This window comes from Desmodus rotundus, chromosome 4 (assembly GCF_022682495.2).
Source record: "Desmodus rotundus isolate HL8 chromosome 4, HLdesRot8A.1, whole genome shotgun sequence".
Taxonomy (NCBI): domain Eukaryota; kingdom Metazoa; phylum Chordata; class Mammalia; order Chiroptera; family Phyllostomidae; genus Desmodus; species Desmodus rotundus.
The window spans coordinates 141,168,470-141,186,793 of NC_071390.1; the positions used below are offsets into that span (position 1 = coordinate 141,168,470).

Below are 18,324 nucleotides of genomic sequence, written 5' to 3' on the forward strand. Positions count from 1 at the left end.
TACATTTTTTCCTCTCTTATTATAATGTCAGTGCCTAGTCTGAATGTCATCATTTAAGAGTGGATAAAGAACCAAACTCTTCATAGGAAGAGGGCTGGGTAGGGAATCTTAGTTTCGGCTGGTTGCTTTCCCCATTCAGATTATTCCTATCAAAGCTCAACTAGTTATCTGAAGCCAAACTCTACAGTAATAAGGACCCTCTGGCCAGCTGCCTTTACCCCCCTCCCTGGGCCACTTAGACTCTCTACATAGGCTGCCACCATAGTTCCCCAGTCACAAGGGTGGGGGAAGGGATAGGGCACAAAAACCACAGATAACCAAGGCATTTTTTCTAAGTGTTTTTTTGTTTTGGTTTTTGGTTTTTGGGGTTTTTTTTAAGAAAGAAGGAAGACTTGTTCAGAATCAAGAGAAAATACTGGGTGAGCCAGGCGATGGGGCTGCCCTTCCTCAGGACCCATAGCCTCCTCATTTGCTCATACAGAACAATGAGATATGAAGGCCCACAGACTGTGTGCTCAGGCTGCCAGAGAGGACTCATGGCAAGGCGGCGGCTGGAGGACTGGGGTGGGCAAGGAGGTGGCTTGCAGACAGGGAGGTCCCACATTCACGTGCAGATAAACCAGGATGAACAACTGGGGAGTGAGACAGACTTCATAACCCAGGGCTCCAGCACAGGGAAATAAAGCCTCAAAACCTCTATACAGATATACAGTGTCCTAGAACATACACACACACCCGCCCAGGAATCAGCACCAGAAAGGTCCGATTTGATTGTGGGTAGCTGTGAAAGTGACTGAAAACTGGCAGAGAGCAGAGCAACTGGCACTGTTCCCTCTCGGACCCCTCCCCCACATATTGCGTCACAACGCAGCAACGTGGGTTGCCCTGCCCTGGTGAACAACTAAGGCTCTGCCCCTATGTAATAGGTGCCCCGAGACAAAAAAAAAAAAAAAAAAAAAAAAAAATGGCCCAAATGAAAGAACAGACCGAAGCTCCAGAAAAAATACAACTAAGCGACAAAGAGATAGCCAACCTATCAGATGCGCAGTTCAAAACACTGGTTAACAGGATGCTGCAGGAACTCACTGGGTACTTCAACAGCATAAAAAAGACCCAGGCAGCAATGAAGGTTGCACTATGTGAAATAAAGAAAAATCTACAGGGAACCAACAGTGACGGGAAGGAAACCAAGACTCAAATCAACGGTTTGGAACAGAGGAAGAAAGAAACATTCAACCAGAAAAGAATGAAGAAACAAGAATTCAAAAAAAGGAGGAGAGGCTTAGGAACCTCCAGGACAACTTTCAACATTCCAACTTCCGAATCATAGGGGTGCCAGAAGGAGAAGAGGAAGAGCAAGAAATTGAAAACTTATTTGAACAAATAATGGAGAACTTCCCTAATCTGGCAAAGGAAATAGACTTCCAGGAAGTCCAGGAAGCTCAGAGAATCCCAAAGAAGTTGGACCCAAGGAGGAACACACCAAGCGACATCATAATGACATTATCCAAAATTAAAGATAAGGAGAGAATCTTACAAGCAGCAAGAGAAAAGGAGACAGTTAGCTACAAAGGAGTTCCCATTAGACTATCAGCTGATTTCTCAAAACAAACCTTGCAGGCAAGAAGGGGCTAGAAAGAAGTATTCCAAGTCATGAAAGGCAAGGGCCTACATCCAAGATTACTCTATCCAGCAAAGCTATCATTTAGAATGGAAGGGAAGATAAAGTGCTTCTCAGATAAGGTCAAGTTAAAGGAGTTCATCATCACCAAGCCCTTATTATATGAAATGTTAAAGGGACTTATCTAAGAAAAAGATCAAAACTATCGCCATAAAATGACAACAAACTCACAGCTATTAACAACTGAACCTAAAAAATAAAAATAAAAAAAACTAGAAACAAACTAAGCAAACAATTAGAACAGGAACAGAATCACAGAAATGGAGATCACATGGAGCATTATCAGTGGGAGAGTCAGAGGGGGTGGGGGGAGAGGTATAAAGAATAAGTAGCATAAATGGTAGGTAGAAAATAGACAGGTGGAGGTTAAGAATAGTATAGGAAATGTAGAAGCCAAAGAACTTATATGTACGACCCATGGACATGAACTAAAGGAGGGGGGGAAATGCAGGTGGGAGGGGGGTACAGGGTGGAGGGGAATAAAGGGGGGAATGGGATAACTGTTATAGCATAATCAATAAAATATATTTAAAAAAATACAAAAAAGAAATAAAAAAACATATTCCAAATGATCATTTTTGTCTCAGTTGACAAGATTTAGAGATTTACCAGCAAATTACAAGGTTCACAAGGACAGGAACTGGGTCTTATCCATCTCTGTGTACCAGTGACCGGGACAATGTCTGGCATATTGGCATGCTTAGTGCAGATATTTTTAAATAAACAAATGTGACTAAATTATAGCAAGACAGTCCCAAGTCTCCGGTACTCAAACGGGAGGGCCACAGTTCATGCCCTTCCACATGCAGCTATGAAAAGGACCATCCACTCTGCAGAGGGTTCAAAGGATTTCAGAGAGCACTGTGAAGAATACAAATAGGTAACATTTGATAAGATATGAGAAAACAGAAACAACTTGCCGTACTCAGCTGTTCCTGGTTCCTCCTCACTCTTTCTATCTCCGGTGTCGTGCTCACTGGTGTGGCCCGGTAGCACTGCTCTTTGTACTGCAACTGGGAAACAGGGGGCAAGACACTGTGCGACTGTGGGGCGGAAATGGGTACCCACAGCCCAGGACAGGTGGCAGGAAGTGCACGTGCCACGGAGCATTCATTAGTTAGAATCTTCATTGGGATTTCATAAGGGTCTAGCAGATGGAAGTTTTCCTGATCTACTGCATAGAGGGACTTTTTCTTAGCTGGAGGATCAGACCCATCATTTTTAGTTGGCTTTCCCAACAATTCCACAACATCTCAGGAAACAAATGAGCATCCAAAAAAAAAAAAAAAGGTATGTCTGTCAACTGAATTTTTGACAGGCAAAAGTAAAACTTGAGGTTAAAATCCCATTATAAGGAACTCCACAGGGACAGTCTTAGTGCTTTTTTAAAGTTTAAATTTAGCATTAGGGAACTTTTTTCCAAGAAATTACCAGACCTACAGATAAAATGGAATCTAGATTCCACTCTTAACAGTGAATGTGCAAGTGAAGAGCAACTTGATAAACTTGGCAAGTAAGTGAGAAAGGGGCAGGCCCCTTCTGCCATGTGGGACTTTCTTTGTGCCATGGTATGTAGGTTGAGAGTTTAGACAGACTCTGGGTCTGGGATAATTGTCTCAGTTGAAGTGAGAAAAGGTCTAGTAGAATCTCTATGGATGGCAAGACACAAGGAGATTACTCTGGGTAGAACTCAGAAGGAAAACAATCTATAGAACAGGACTACTGATGTAGAGAGACTATTGTGGTTGATTTCTAGTGGATGTAGGTTTGAGGACATAGGTTTGATGTGGAGACTGTTCACATCTTGCATTCATCATTCCCAAATATGCAAGTGCTTTACAGGCAATATCTCACTTCATACGTTAGTCCCTATGTTATGGATGAAGAAATGGAAGTTTGGAGAGGTTGGTGGCTTATGAAGGTTATAGAACAAGTAAGGTCTGGAGCTGGGACTGAAACTACAGCCCAGGGACCACATTCTTCCTATTATTCCAGCGTCATCTAAATTCCCTCAATTTACACAATCCTTGCCTGTATGCCATGCCAGATACCACCTATGCTGTGATTTATATTATTATTTTTCATTTAATTAACTAGCTACTATTTTCTAATGAGGTTATTTTTAAGGGAGTGTTATGTTTCTGTGATAAATTTGGGACACGTTAAGATAACTTAATCACAAAGTAGAGGTCCAATAATGGGTGGGCCACTTAACCACATCTGTGTATGAACCACATTTAATGGGACTCCCGACTGCCCCCTTATGACCTGGTACCACTTCTCTCTCCACTGACACCTCATGGACCCTTCACCTCAAATACCTATCAACACTAGACCTATCAACACTAGACCTTCCCCTCCTTGAACAAGCCTTGCATCCTGAATATATTCAGTTAGCTCTGCCAGGATGGCCCTTCCTCACGAAACCCACCCAAACCCTGATTAATTCTTCAAGGTCTAACTCAAATGTCACTTTCTCCAAGAGTTTTCCTCTCTCCCACTGACACAGCCTTCCTTCTCTGCATTTCCACAACATTTTGCAAGAGGAATTATTCCTTATTATTAAATGAGATATTGCATGTAAAGCACTCAAAAAGTAAAGCCAGTAAATATTAGTTATTGTTACAACACTTAAACAGTGCATAATTGTTACTTAGTCTGATGTTTGTTTCTCCTAGAGACCTTGAGAATATTCACAGCCTCTAGCTTACAGTGTACCTGGCTCATCTTTGAGTTACCCCACGAACAAGAACATAGCAGGAATTCAATGACACGTTTTTTTTTTCAATAAATAAACTCACACCAAGCATTCTGCTAGGTGTAATGGAAGACATAAAGATGTGTGGAATCTTATCTCCACCTTTCCAGAACTGGCCCACTTGAATGGCAGTCACTGCAACAGGACTTCACATTTCTAAGTGCCATGTATGGTGCTAGCCAGTAAAACCGAAAACAATACTTAAGAGAAATATGATCGTACATTGCTGATATTCTTCTGGTTTTCTTTAACCCTCTTTAGCTCTGGCAGATCAGAAATGGCTGTTGCATGTTTTATCTCTTCTTTGTATTTCACCTGCATAATTTATAAAAAATATATAATGTATTATTTAACACAAGATTTTTAGAAAGTCAAGAATTCTTCATTTATAACTATTGCATAATTGAAATTTTATAATTCCAACATTAATTTTCCTTCAATAGGAACACAAATTTTTATTTTACACTTTCAATATTCCTTTATGTACAGTGCAAATAAGTCCATACCTATTCACCTATCCATCATTGTAGGGGTTTTTAATTAAAGTGAGCAAACATTGCTTATGAAAATAAGTTTTATCATTAGATAGATGTACAAACGTCCTTGGAAATTATCTTAAGTAATATAATAATTTATTATTTTCTATCCAAAATGCAGTTTCTATTTATTAACATGTTAATTAAAATATACCATATGTATACTTAAAGGCAAAAGTCAAATTGAGTTAGCTCCAGTGTCTTGGAAACACCGCTTATTTGACTGAGAGTATTCAAATAGTCCAGAATAAGGAAAAAAAATACATGTGAGCACAATAAAAGAGGAGAAAGAGGGAGGTGGAGGTACATGTTCTAAAAGCAGAGGCCACTGTGTCCTGGCCGCTATAGAAAAGCCAGTGGCAGGAAGGCGGGAAGTGTCTTCCACCCACACAGTCGCTTTGTGGAAAGCCAGCCTATATCCTGGCTTACAATTCATTGCAAAGCTCCTCTTGCAAATCAACCCAACAAGTGGCGATCTCAGCACACAGTTATGCACGGGACAAGAATTGGCTGTTAGGAAATGATTAGTGATGCCGTCATGGCAGGCGTTATTTTAGTATGTCTAAAATTCATGGAAGATCAGATTCAAGAGAAAGGACACAAATATGTACTTACATGTGAAAACATAGGCTAGAGTTAAGAGGCACACATTAAAATATCGCAAAGACTTAAATCTACAAAACACATTTTAGAAATCACTTGGTGAATGCTTAAAGTGATTAAGGCTGAAATCTATGCTGAGAGTCAAAAAAAGCGGTACCTAAGTATCTCAGATATCATCTGTGCCTCAGTGTCTGTGGATTGAATGTGAGTGAAAATGCTCATCTTAGTCTGGGTCCACAAGAGTTAAGTTGAGAGAACACTGAAACAGGCTACCTCTCAATAAGATCCAAAGATACGGGAGTTCTTAGAGAAAGCTAATAGCTAAAACACTTGTACTCTGGAGGTAGAAAATGTCGAGATCTTTAAATGTTAGAGAACCATATCTTGGTTTGACAGATCTAGCTAATCTTGAAAGGGCAACTTTCCATTTGAATACTAAGCAGGGGCTTATGGCCCAGCTTCATGGAGATACAGAGCTATGTGTTTATTGTTTGCTAGAAGAAGCAGTGGGACGCTAGGAGGAGAAATGATAAACTGTACTCTGTGTGATTTTCCTCGGTGAAAAGTTAAACATGACTACAGATGAACATTTTTGTTTTCCATATGACTCTACACTAATCAAAATGGCACAGTCATTTCACTGCAAGCAATAGAATTGCATCCTACAGAACACTTATAACATTGTATTCCAGTACATGGATGGGTACATTTTAAATATTATCATTTGGGAGTGAAGGAAACAAACAATTTACACTTCTCTGCCAAACTAATTTTACTGCCAGACCTGAGTGGTGCCCGACACAGGCCCTTGCCGTGGTGGAGCACCACGCATCCAATGCCCTCCTCATGGGACCCTTCTTAGGCTTCCCGCAGGAGATAGCTCCATTCACGTGACAGGGATTTTACTGCACTGGTATTCTGTAGATGGTTTTTATAAATTCATTTTGAAGTATATTTTACTACAGCATTGATGGCCTTTCCTGCTCTTTCTCCCCAAATGCCAGCGTATGCTCGTATTCTAAAATGAATGCCACGTAACTATCAGAGTTCCTGACAGATGAGCTGCATCGAGTTTTTGCTTGGATTACTTAAAGAAAGGTTCTGCCTCCAACAGTAAAAGGTAGACAGAAGGTCAAAAGGGGGCTTTAAGGAGAGAACACTTTTGATTTCCTTAATAAGAAACTAACTACACCTGGAAGAATACCTATTTAGGTAAGGAGGGCAACTATCCATTGTCCGTGTCAGGCAATTTTGTTACTGTACCCACAACATTAAGCACCTCCCCGACCCTTCCCCCAGCTCAAAAGGAATTAGAAGATAAATTAATTTACAAATAAGAGTTAGGTGCCCATTTTTCTTTGATAGAAGATGGAAGAAGTAGAGGTAAATGTGGCCTCTGAAACCTTCTCTTAATTCGCCAAATAAATGTTGGTCTTTAATCATTCTCCAGGATAAAATTCCTTTCATCCGAGTTGTGGAGAGTTACAGAAATTTATCCTTTCTCTGAAAAATTTAACACAGTGAAAATTCTATTTAAAAAATAAAACCTAATCTTAGATTTCATGGCTGGACTGTTAAAGTGATTGATCTCCTGTGCACTGTGATTCAGCTCGATGAAACACTGCCTTACACTGAGTTGGGTTAAGGGGAACAAGGCTACAGTTTTCCTTCTGAAAGTTAAATCTTTGATAGCTGATGAAATTACATGTCAACAAAGGGAAGAATAAAAGAAAAAGGCAATCAGTTTAGTAAAGAATGATAAATATCTAACTTACATTTGCTTCTGGAAAGAATAATTAATGCCATAAAGAACTTACTGAACTAATATTCTCCTGATTTTTCTTCACTCGTTCAATCTCTGACGTATCTTTTACTGCTGTGCCAGCTCCTATTTCTTTCTTATAAAATAGCTTTATTAAAGAGGAAGAAAAGAATAGCTCTACACTTATTAGCATCTAGCCCTACACTTGATTTTTATTAAAGAAAGACAATTTCTCAGGTCTTACAGTAATGTGAATACAGCTTCTATTTATGAGTACCAATGATATTAATCAATTAAATAATCCATTATGAGAATGAATGTACAACTTTGGTTTCACATGCCATAGTCTTACAAGTAACCCTCTTATGCATGTCCTAGGGCATGCTTGGTATTTTATATGGCTATGGATTTTTTGCTCTAAGAATATAAATTGGAAAACTATAGTTTCCTTCTTCAAATATAAATGCAACAGAGGTATTTGAGAAAAATCAAAGTGCATATTATAAAAGCTCACTAAGCAATTATCATTTAATTCAAAACAGCATGAAATTTTAAACGTGTTATTCTCCAAATACAAAGATGCCCTTGTTGTTCTCTTCAAAGAAAATATTAGTTCTATCTTCAACATCAACATAATTCATATATTCCTCATCACTTATTTATTTGTTAACCTCCTCACATTTCTCCACCTCTACCAACACCTACCCCTTTCAAACATGAAGCAAAACAAAAAACAAAAGTGCTCTACATAACAAACAAACAAACACAAAAGAATAATTATAAGAAAGCCATGAGGACAGAACGAATCCTTCTCTTGATAGATCATAATCTAGTAGACCCCAGGCAGGGCTGGGGGAGCGAGCGCAGCATGAAAGACGTTTTCCTCCAAAAGCCAGAAATCCACATACCATGGAACCACAGGAGATAAGGGCCAAAACACAGCCTTTTCTCTGACCCTGCCTTCCAGCTGGACTCTACTGCTTAGCACAGCCTGACTATGAAGACATAGAGGCACCTGCCCGGCATCAGGGCTTGTCAGCTTATTAGAAAGTAGAAAATATTCCAAAGTCATTAGACTTAATGGAATTTATATGTTGATGGGACATTTGCTTAGCTACTAAATGAGCTAATTCTACATTTAAAAAATAGCTGTATGGTCAATTTTTACCGTTTTAGAATTCAAGTTCATATATCCATTAAGCATAGACCCAATCTCTTAATTAATGGTGCTGGTACAGTTCTTATTGCTTAAAATAAAAAATATGGAAGTTTAAGAATTGGTTAAAAACTAGTAAATTCCTAGATACATTATCAGTGCAAAAAAATCAATGACTAAGAAGGAAATCACTTCATATGACTATTTTCATCCTCAAGGTAAAATCTGTGTAGAAGATTAAGACCTCTTTCCTGAGTGAAATTTTAATACCATTCAGTTAAAAGTAACTGTAGCGTGTACCAAAGAAGAAAAATTTGAATTCGTAATTCTCAAACAATCATAATACATTATAAATTAAAAGAACATTTTGTATTCTCATTAAAGACATAAAGAAAATACATTTGATAGGAAATTCAAACAATGCAGCAAAAACTCAGACAATGAGAGAAAAATAAAATTAAATTTCAAGGAGGCAACTGAAAAGAAACAATGGCTACTCACTGCACTGATGTTTTCTTGAGTTGTCTTAACTCTCTGAATTTCAGGAGTATCTGCCACAGTAGAATAGTTAGAAAGCATCTTCTCTGCTTCACCTTTATACTTTTTCTAGAAATATGAAGTTAATATCAATCCGAAACTTTGCAAGTGTATGTGCACACATGAAAGAGACAGCGACAGAGAAAAGGAGCGTGATACCACTTCCAATTCTACCACACCACAAGGCTGTAAGTTGCATCTTATGACTCAAAGCAGTCGTTGATGCAACCGCAAAAACAAAGGGAGCATGCAAACAGAGTAAGCCGACAGTGCCGCGAGCATCTCTGCTCAGGCAGTGGTTGCCACCCCAGTCTACTCCACGGCCTCGGGAGTGCTGGGCCTCCGTGCCACTCGATGTTTAGAACCTACTCTTTCACCAGCAGTCCCATCCCTGTTTGAAGTTGCTCCATAGTTCCCACAAGGCACCTGGCTCTCTACTTGTTTTCATGCTTCTGGGTTTAGGTTCTGCTTCCTACTTCAGATAAAGATACATTTGATTAAGGCAAAGGTACTTTGCCTTAAAATAAAAGTCTCAATTTTTATCTACTAAATGTACTATTATGAGCTCTGATACAACCTGGGTAATACCTCCCACTAGTACCAGCATTTAATAATACTTCCTATGTTAATAGGTATTGTTATAAGTATTGAACACACATTAGCTCATTTAATTAACCCACAGACAGTATCATTATTTCCTCTTACCAATGGGGAAACAGAATCATTAACTAAGAAGTATCAGAAGTAGGATTTAAAACCAGGTGCTCTAATTCCCAAATCAGGAATGTTAATCATTATGGCATACAATTACTTATTAGGAAAAGTAATTATTTTTCACGTTGAAATGCACCATAGCATTATCACATCCTTTAAAACTCCATTGTATGCAAAATAATTAAAATTCCTTAAAATCAGATGTATCCTTGTATCACACTAAAAAAAAATTAACACTGGTAAGTTAAAACAGAAATTCTGACAGCCCATGCATCACCTCCTCTGGAAATCCTTAACTCTTGAATCCTTTACTTTCTGTAGTGTATATCATGGTTTGTAATACTCTACTTGCAGGGTTATTTGATAACTAGACTGCCTGTAGCTCCTCCAGAGCAAAACCATATCTAACTTTGCATGTAAACAGGTACTCATTTGTTGAATGAATGAATGAGCTTGGTATTCTTAAGATAGCAACTTCTCTCCGTTGACTTAAATGCCCACTTGTCTAGTTTATGCATTTATCTAAGAGATAACTTCAGCTGATACAGTTAGAACGAACTTCTCCGAGTTCACATATGCCATCATGAGACACTGAGGACAGGTGAGCACGCATATCAGGACCATCCCCCCTGCTGTGTCATCTGAGGAGATGGAGAAGCAGGCAGCTCCTCTGACATTTGACTCTGCCATCTTGATACTCACAGTTTTTAGCTGCCAGATGTTTAGACTCCTTCCTTATGTTTTGACCAGAATTTTAACAAATTTGGACAAATTTGGTTAACAGTTATTTTCAGTATAAACTGCATTAGCCAAATTTAGTTTCTTGGTCAATTTTCTACAACCATTTTCCCCTTCACTATTTATTTTCCATTGGGATTCACTTTTTCCATGCAAATTTTATAGCAAGGAAATGTTTCACTAATGAATATTTTTGCTCAAATCAGATTTTAATACTTCTCTCATTAAGTATTTTCTTTTGTGATCATTATTTCTCCATATCAAGTTTTTCCGGAAGATAAATTTGGCAAATTATATCTCACCAAGAAAACTTAGTTCTTAATTTTTAGTTAATATTCAGTTTTTCGCCTTACACTTTGTGTAGTTTTTTTATTCACTCAGTTTTGGTTGAAGCTGATTGTTTTAATGATAATATTCATTATAAAATGGATAAAAGACAACTCATTTGTAATCTTGCTGCTGTAGAGTGAACATTAAGGCCAAGTATGCAATAGGGTTTGTTTGTTTGTTTGTTTGTTTGTTTGTTTGTTTAAAAGGCCAAAATATCCTCGGATCCAAAATAGGGGCCCGGCAGGTTATCTCTGCTAGTGAGAAGGTCTGCTGAATTGGAGCTGCCCCCCTCATGAGGGAAGTTAATTAAAGTTTGGCTAGTGGTTCCTTTACACAGAGTGCACTGACTTTGAACTCAGTGCCCTCAAAAAGGTATCAGTCATAGAAATGCACAAAACACAAGCTGACTGGACATTAGAATACATTGTGCTGAGCAGCTTAACTCTCTACCAACCTGGCTATAGATTTCGGATGCCCTCTTGGCTCGAAGCATGTCTGGAATGTCCATACTCACTTGCATCCCTTTCCCTTTGATTTCCTTTTCCAAGTCTTTCTTATATTCTATCTAAAAAAAACAGAAAATAATCTTCAGAGCTTTGCTTAGTCTTCCATAACAATGTAGATATTTTTGTGTTTCAATCTCAAAGCCATGCGTGTGGAAATAACATTTATACCCTTTCTATGTTCAATTCAACGTGATTGTTTTAAGCTTAGTGTGTCATTTCTTTCTCACCTGGCTGGCCATCTCAGATGCTTTCTTGGCTCTCTGGATATCAAGAGTGTCTGTGCTCACCTGCATGCCCTTCCCTTTAATTTCAGTCTCCAGATCTCTTTTATAGTCTTTCTATGGGAAATAAAACATGCAATTAGGACTCTAAAATAATTTGAAAAACTTAATGTCATTTCAACATCAGAATCACGACTTTTGGAGATATGCTGGACCTTCATTTCTATAGAACTACAGAGTTTTAACCTATGGTAGAAACATGACTTAGAATGACTTATAAGTAATCAGGCAGCTTTCTTCTACTCACCTGAATTAAGAAAAAAAATATTGTCAGCCCAGGGGAAATTTAGCATTTCAATATGATAAAAGTTGATAAACTATATGTTAATATATCATTCAGTTAATGAATATCAATAAAATGGGACTGTAGAACTGTTGCTCCGTAGTGAACAATTGCTGTTTGCTTCCCTGAAACTCGACCCCTCTTTACCTGACTTACCACTTTGGTTGCCTGACTTACCACTGCTCCCCTGTTGTGAGCCACTCAGCTTGGGTGAGACTGAGCAGATGCACGGGCCCTGTGGGATTTAAACCAATCATTATGCCTCTCCCTGGCTCTTCGTGACTGGTTCAGGGACCATGCATTCTTTTTGCATGCAAGCTTTCAGAAGACATTTTCTTTCCTTCTGGACATGAAGGAACTAGCCCCAGGAGCGGCTACATGCCTCTTTGCAAATAGAAGAAAGCCTAAGAATTGAGAGATAGAAACTGAAACTGAATTTTATGGTTTGAATCCTAGATCAAGCTATATCTAAGAATTCCTCTTCTCTTTGATACAAGAACAGTAAGTTATCTGCTTGTTCAAGCTAGCTCAAGTTGGATTGTGTGTTTCTTCCAAAATAACAAAAGGACATGCACAAACATCTTAAGATACTCTGGTCACACTTTAAAACAAATGATTATAAAATTCAGCATGCTGTACACTTAGAATTGTGCACTTTTCTGGATGCATGCTATTCTTCAATGAAAAATTTTATTAAAAGAAAAAAGTTATTGACCATCTGTAATGACATTTCTTCCAAAACAGTTATTTCCCATTGTGTTGATGTATTCTTGATTTGTAGAAAACTGTTTTAAAGTAAATGTTGTCTTGCTTATTCATGATGTTCTAAACTTAGAGAAGTTGTAAATAAAAACCCCAAACTCAGAGAAATATTTTTTCCTATCTTCCACTCATAAATCTGCCTATTTTCACTCGCTTAAAGTCTCAGTTTCACTTTTCTGAATAAGAGTTGAAGTAATAAAGTTTAAATGTCAAAAGAATAACATTAAATTATTGCTATATCTGTAAAAAGATCTAAGTTTTTAGTAAACTTAAGACCCCAAAACAAAACTCTTCATTTGAAGGACGGTATGTGCAGGACCTGAGTCACTAGTCATAGACAGCCACCAGGTCGCATGGTAGAAGGTGCATCATTTAATTTTCCAATAGGAACCTTCAAATCTAAAAACATCTTCAAGCCCATAAATAGACCACATGGGACACTAATTACATCAGTTATTTATTGATGCATACTAAAATACCCTAAACTAGAAGACTTAAAAAAAGATGATAACATTTACATTTCAAGAGGGCACTTGCCTGAGTCATGTTTATTACTTTCCCACCGACTAAAGAAAATCACATGGTCAAGCCCTTAGCTCCTGGATGGTTTGACTTTCGGGGATCGTTCATTCATACACTACAACAATATACCACATTGACTTTACTTGAAAAAATAAACTTGGTACTATGGCAATGTCCCAAACTCTCATTGAAAAGGATATGAGGACCTGTCAATTGGGCAAAATGGGACATGACTATGATTATAAGCAAATGAGACCTTCAGATTGCAAAGGTAACAACATCACCAAAATTGGCCTGGGCTACGTGTAACTATAGTACAGCTGACTCCTCTAGGCCTGTTTTCCCCCTAGGTTCTTAATAACTAAATATGTACCATTTTCCTTTTATATAATGCCAAGATATATGGAGAAATCTAAATCAGCACATCATTGAATAAAATAATCTATTACCTACTAAAGAAAGACACAACGTAAAAGTAATTATGTCGTAGAAGCCTGTTCTTAGGTAACAGTGTGAAATACAAAATTTCTGTTCTTCCCACATTCTTTGCTCCAGCAAAAGGATGCTTTCTTTCAGCTTCAACTCTCAGTCCCATGAGGATGACTTTGAAAACTCTTCTGCAGCCCTGAATTATTCTTGCCCCATACTCCAATCTACTACCTTGAACTAGCACTCGATGTCACCCCCTACTCAAAACCCGAAAATTTCAGAGAATTCTAAGTAGTGATTTGATAGATACTGGATAGTTAGTTACTCAGAAGCTCTAGGAGGTCACTGTAAGAAAGTACTATTAAATCTAAGAAATGAATAACAAGAAAAAAGTACAAGAAAGAACCAACCATGCAAAGACCATGAGAAGGAATAAGTCACCAGAGCTGTAGAGAGACCCTAAAACCTGTGGGGGCACAAACTGGAAGCCTGTGAGGCTGGAGCATGATAAATAAGAGAAGCAGGGTGCAGGGTGAGGATGGGCAGGAGGAGGAGTATGACATCTATGCTGGACATGACTGGAACCCACTGAAAAGTTTTAAGTGGGGGGAGTAACAATTTAATTCTTTAAGGACGCTTCTGGCTGGTGGACAGAGAGTGGATACTAAGGGAGGAAACTCTGATAAGAATCTATTGAATGATCTAGGTGGCAGAGATGGTAGCTTGGGCTACAGTGGGGAGAAGAGGATGGCTTTAGAAAACCATTATGGGATGGAGCCAATAAAACTTTCTGACAAGTGGAATCAAAGTGACTTCTGGGATTTCACTAATGGCATTTGCTAAGAAGGAGGTAGAAGAGGGAAGCAGATCCAAGGAAAAAGTAAGGGTTCTTGTTTGGGTATGTAATGCTGAGTCCCTGTTATAATACACTATACATGTCATTTACATGCAATAATACCTATGAGACGTCATAAGGGAAGTGGTTGCATATTCAGATCCATGTTACAGAATGCTGAATTTCTCTATAAGAATGAGGTAGAACTATAGGAAATGACATGAATAAGGGAATGTAATATTAAGAGAGAAAAGCAAGCACAGAACAAAGGACGCAGTATTTCAGTTTTTTAAGACTGCGTGTGTACAAATGTATGTTTATCCACAGCTACAAAAATGTAGATGTGGAAGGCTCTACAATAAATTTATAACAATGGTTACCTCTCGGGGGGAGAAAAGAATTAGGGTCAGGGTAAAAGGAGGTTTTTTAAGACTTGTTTGGCATGTATCTCTCCTCTGCCATTTCTAAATGGAACCCCTTTTGGTCAAGAATTCTATGCCATCCCCAGTTTCTTTTTGTAAATCCAGGAGGGCCATCCCACCCCCCTGGTAAGTACCAAACCCTGGGGATACGGGCAGGTCCCAACACACCAGTAATCCCCCTGGCAGTTAGTCAGCTACTTCCACCCTCCAGATCTCCGGAGTGGGAGTCAACCCTGAGCCAGCTCCTGTAACTGCAAGTGACACTTTAAAGCTCTCAGAGTAGCCCCATGAAGCGTCCCTACAATCAGCCTGGATATAAGTGAACAGCACCCCTTAACCAGCACCGCAACTTTCTCTTTACATATGTTTCTTATAAAATCATCTCTTCCCAAACACTCTCCACTCCGCTGACCCTTTTATAGTCTTGAAAGTTTGGGGGTAAGTTCAAGATGTATGGAACCAATTCTGGGGTACTTCCTTTGAAAAATATGCATAAGGTCTGGCTCCTACAACTTTGTTATCTGATATCTATCATATCATAGCATCTAAGCCCAAACTTCTGAATTAACGCCCTGTCATTACAAGTGTTATATGAAGAGGAAATGGTATCAGACAAATGAACGTGGTCATCGAGGATTTGTAACACCTCAACCCTGAATGCATACTTTGGAGAAACGGCAGGCGTGGTGATGAGGTCAACAGAGGATGTTTTGAGAACATGCAACCAAATCACACAGAAATGGCTATCAATGCCACATTAGGGTCTTCATATTTGATTTTCAAGTTCTGCTTAGAAAGTTGGACACACAGGAATGTCAAGTCACACATGATCCATACGTAAAGAGAAAGTAGTATGAAAACATTTACCACAGCCCAGATTAACATGAAATTTGTTGTCTTATAGGATAAGGTGTGCGTGCATGCACACGTATGTGTGTGTATGTGTTGTATTAAATGCCTTTCCCCAACTTTTCTCTGATATATTTAAAGGAAGTGAGCAAAGCAGAAATTGTAAATTTTCAAATAAGCATAATGATTTGAAATGGTTTCCATTCCAAACTGTTAAACTAGTCACAGAAAGTTTGGAAAATTCATGTAATAATCGAGTTACTAATACGACTTGTTAGGCTCCAAACTATGAATCTCAAGGTCTGCACCACTCGCTCTACTAACCTGTGAAGCTATCTCCGCGGCCCTTCTGGCATGTTGTATTTCAAGGGTGTCAGTGTCAACTTGCATTCCTTTCCCTTTAATTTCTGACTCCAGGTCTTTCTTGTATTCTTTCTGTAAAATAGCAACACTTTATAACATTCAGACACTCAGGGGACACACATGTATCTGTATTCAATGATACCAAAAAGTGGCTAAACATATTTAATAAAGAAGAAGAAAAAAATCACAGCTTACTTTGTGCTGTGAATGATCATTGAAAACTAAATTTTCTAAACTGCTTAGAATTATAATCATTATTCTCACTGAAGAAAAGTATATGAAACTGAATATTTTTACTATAAGACAATTGCCAGGTGAGGATCTTTACTGACAATTGTCTTGGGGTCTGGAGGATAGGGAGGCAGGTTTAAGTGAGTGGATACTGTAGAAAGAAGAATGACTTTGAGAGCTTGACAGCTGTGTGATGCTGGGAATGTTTCTTGGCCATTATGGTTTCGGGATCTGCAAAATGGGGATGACTCCTCACGCAGGATCACTGTGAGGGGTGTTCAGTAACGAAGCTTCTTCTGCTCTTTTACTGCTGTACCCATAGGTTAAGACCTGATTTATTGCTGCTCCTGCCACTCAACTATTGCCATTCAACTGCATCTGCCCAGGCTCTGCCATTGAGAGTTCAAGACCATTTTTCCAAGTATTACTGACAAGTGATTACAAGATCTGCCTGTGAATGTGTAATGGACATGTCACCGTAATTAGAAAGTTTCTAATGTAGAAATGTGTAATGACAATACCAGCCAAAGATCATAGTGAACATCTGTTGTTCTTGCCTGACCAGCACTCATTCCTCCTTCTTCTGGCAAAGAGTTCCACCAGTTTCTTTTCAGGAATTACCTCTAACCCCTCTCAAGCCATATGCTTTGGGTGGGTTGATTTCCCCTCTTTGCACATGCATTTTTAATTCTACTAAAATGCTTTCAGTGGTTCCTTTAATTTACTTGAAGAACATGAATACGGTCAAAGATGAATGTTAATTTTCTTAAAACACATAACAACTTAGAATATTTCATAATTAAAACATGGTTGAACTACCTAGGAAGTTAATGACACAAATGGGTGATCAGGAGAAGCATCCCAGGTCATCACATCCTCCTGCCCCCAGACACAATAATTGCATCAGGTGGGGGCACAGGACAGAAGGTGATTCAATGAGATTCAATCTTTGGACTTAAATTCAATGATAAGAGAACAGACGCTCACTTCCCACTGAGATTACTGGCCACAGAGGTGAGTCATCTTGTCCTAAAGAAGGGGCTATCACTTAGAGACAGCCTTGTAGCAACAGAGAACATAACAGAACTAAGAAATGAAAAAGAGAGACATCATTTGAATTCCAACCTTAAGGAAACTTGAGGTTGGACTTCTCTAGTCATAAACCTAAACATTTCCTTTGTTGCTTAACCCAGTTTGAGTGGGGTTTCCTTCATTTGCAGTCTGACTAATAGGGTCATGATCATTATCATCACCACAATTTATTAACTAGTGGGTATGAAGCTTTGAATTTTTTTTCACTGCTAAATTCAGCTAGATTCTCCTCAAAACACTGTAAACACATAAGACAAGAATTAAAGGACTGAAAGCATTTTGGATGCACTTCATTCCTTCTTACAAATGTCACGTAAAGTGAGAAGTGGCCACTTTCGTGTTACAAACAGATTTAACTAGACTCCCACCGTACTCTGGGCAAGGACTGGGAGATTAGGCTGGGTTGTGAGCAGTGAGCATCTAAGCCGCAGTTACCAACAGACTGTGATGGCCCAGCTTCTTAATATTCTGCCTCTTACTTGCTTAAAAGGTAAAGTTACATCTCATAAACTTATTTTGGTTTATAATATATATTTGTCTCTAAAATTGGGAAATGTCATTTTTCTCATATCACATTAAAAAGAACAATGCAGGAGAGAGAAAGAGGAACTCCTACACTTTGCGACAGCATGGATGGAACTGGACAGCATTATGCTAAGTGAAATAAGCCAGGCGGTGAGGGACAAATACCTTTTGATCTCACCTATAACTGGAACATAACCAACAAAAGGAAAAAAGCAAACAAAATATAACCAGAGACATTGAAGTTAAGAACAATCTAGCAATAGCCAGAGGGAAGGGGGAGGACAGGTAGGGAGAAGGGTTTTGAGAAACAACTATAAAGGACACATGGACAAAATCAAGGGGGAGGGTGGAATCAGGGGAGGGAGGTGGGTTTGGCTGGGGTGGAGGGGAGTGGTGGGAGGGAAATGCA

At 38.7% G+C, this 18,324-nt stretch overlaps 1 protein-coding gene across 2 annotated transcripts in view; it reads right to left on the reverse strand.

Annotated features, from left to right (window-relative positions):
- Window positions 1–18,324, reverse strand: part of NEBL (nebulette) — a 353,824-nt gene that overhangs the window by 40,162 nt on the left and 295,338 nt on the right. Inside the window, exons 14-19 of one of the 2 annotated variants that reach the window (XM_045183790.3) lie at window positions 16,029–16,139; window positions 11,549–11,659; window positions 11,270–11,380; window positions 8,998–9,102; window positions 4,662–4,754; window positions 2,602–2,694 (exon numbers count right to left, since the gene is read on the reverse strand). The exons of the other annotated variant lie outside the window; for it this stretch is intronic. Coding sequence (XP_045039725.2) covers window positions 2,602–2,694; window positions 4,662–4,754; window positions 8,998–9,102; window positions 11,270–11,380; window positions 11,549–11,659; window positions 16,029–16,139 — 624 coding nt within the window. The remainder of the gene's footprint in view (window positions 1–2,601; window positions 2,695–4,661; window positions 4,755–8,997; window positions 9,103–11,269; window positions 11,381–11,548; window positions 11,660–16,028; window positions 16,140–18,324) is intronic. 2 annotated transcript variants of the gene reach the window in all.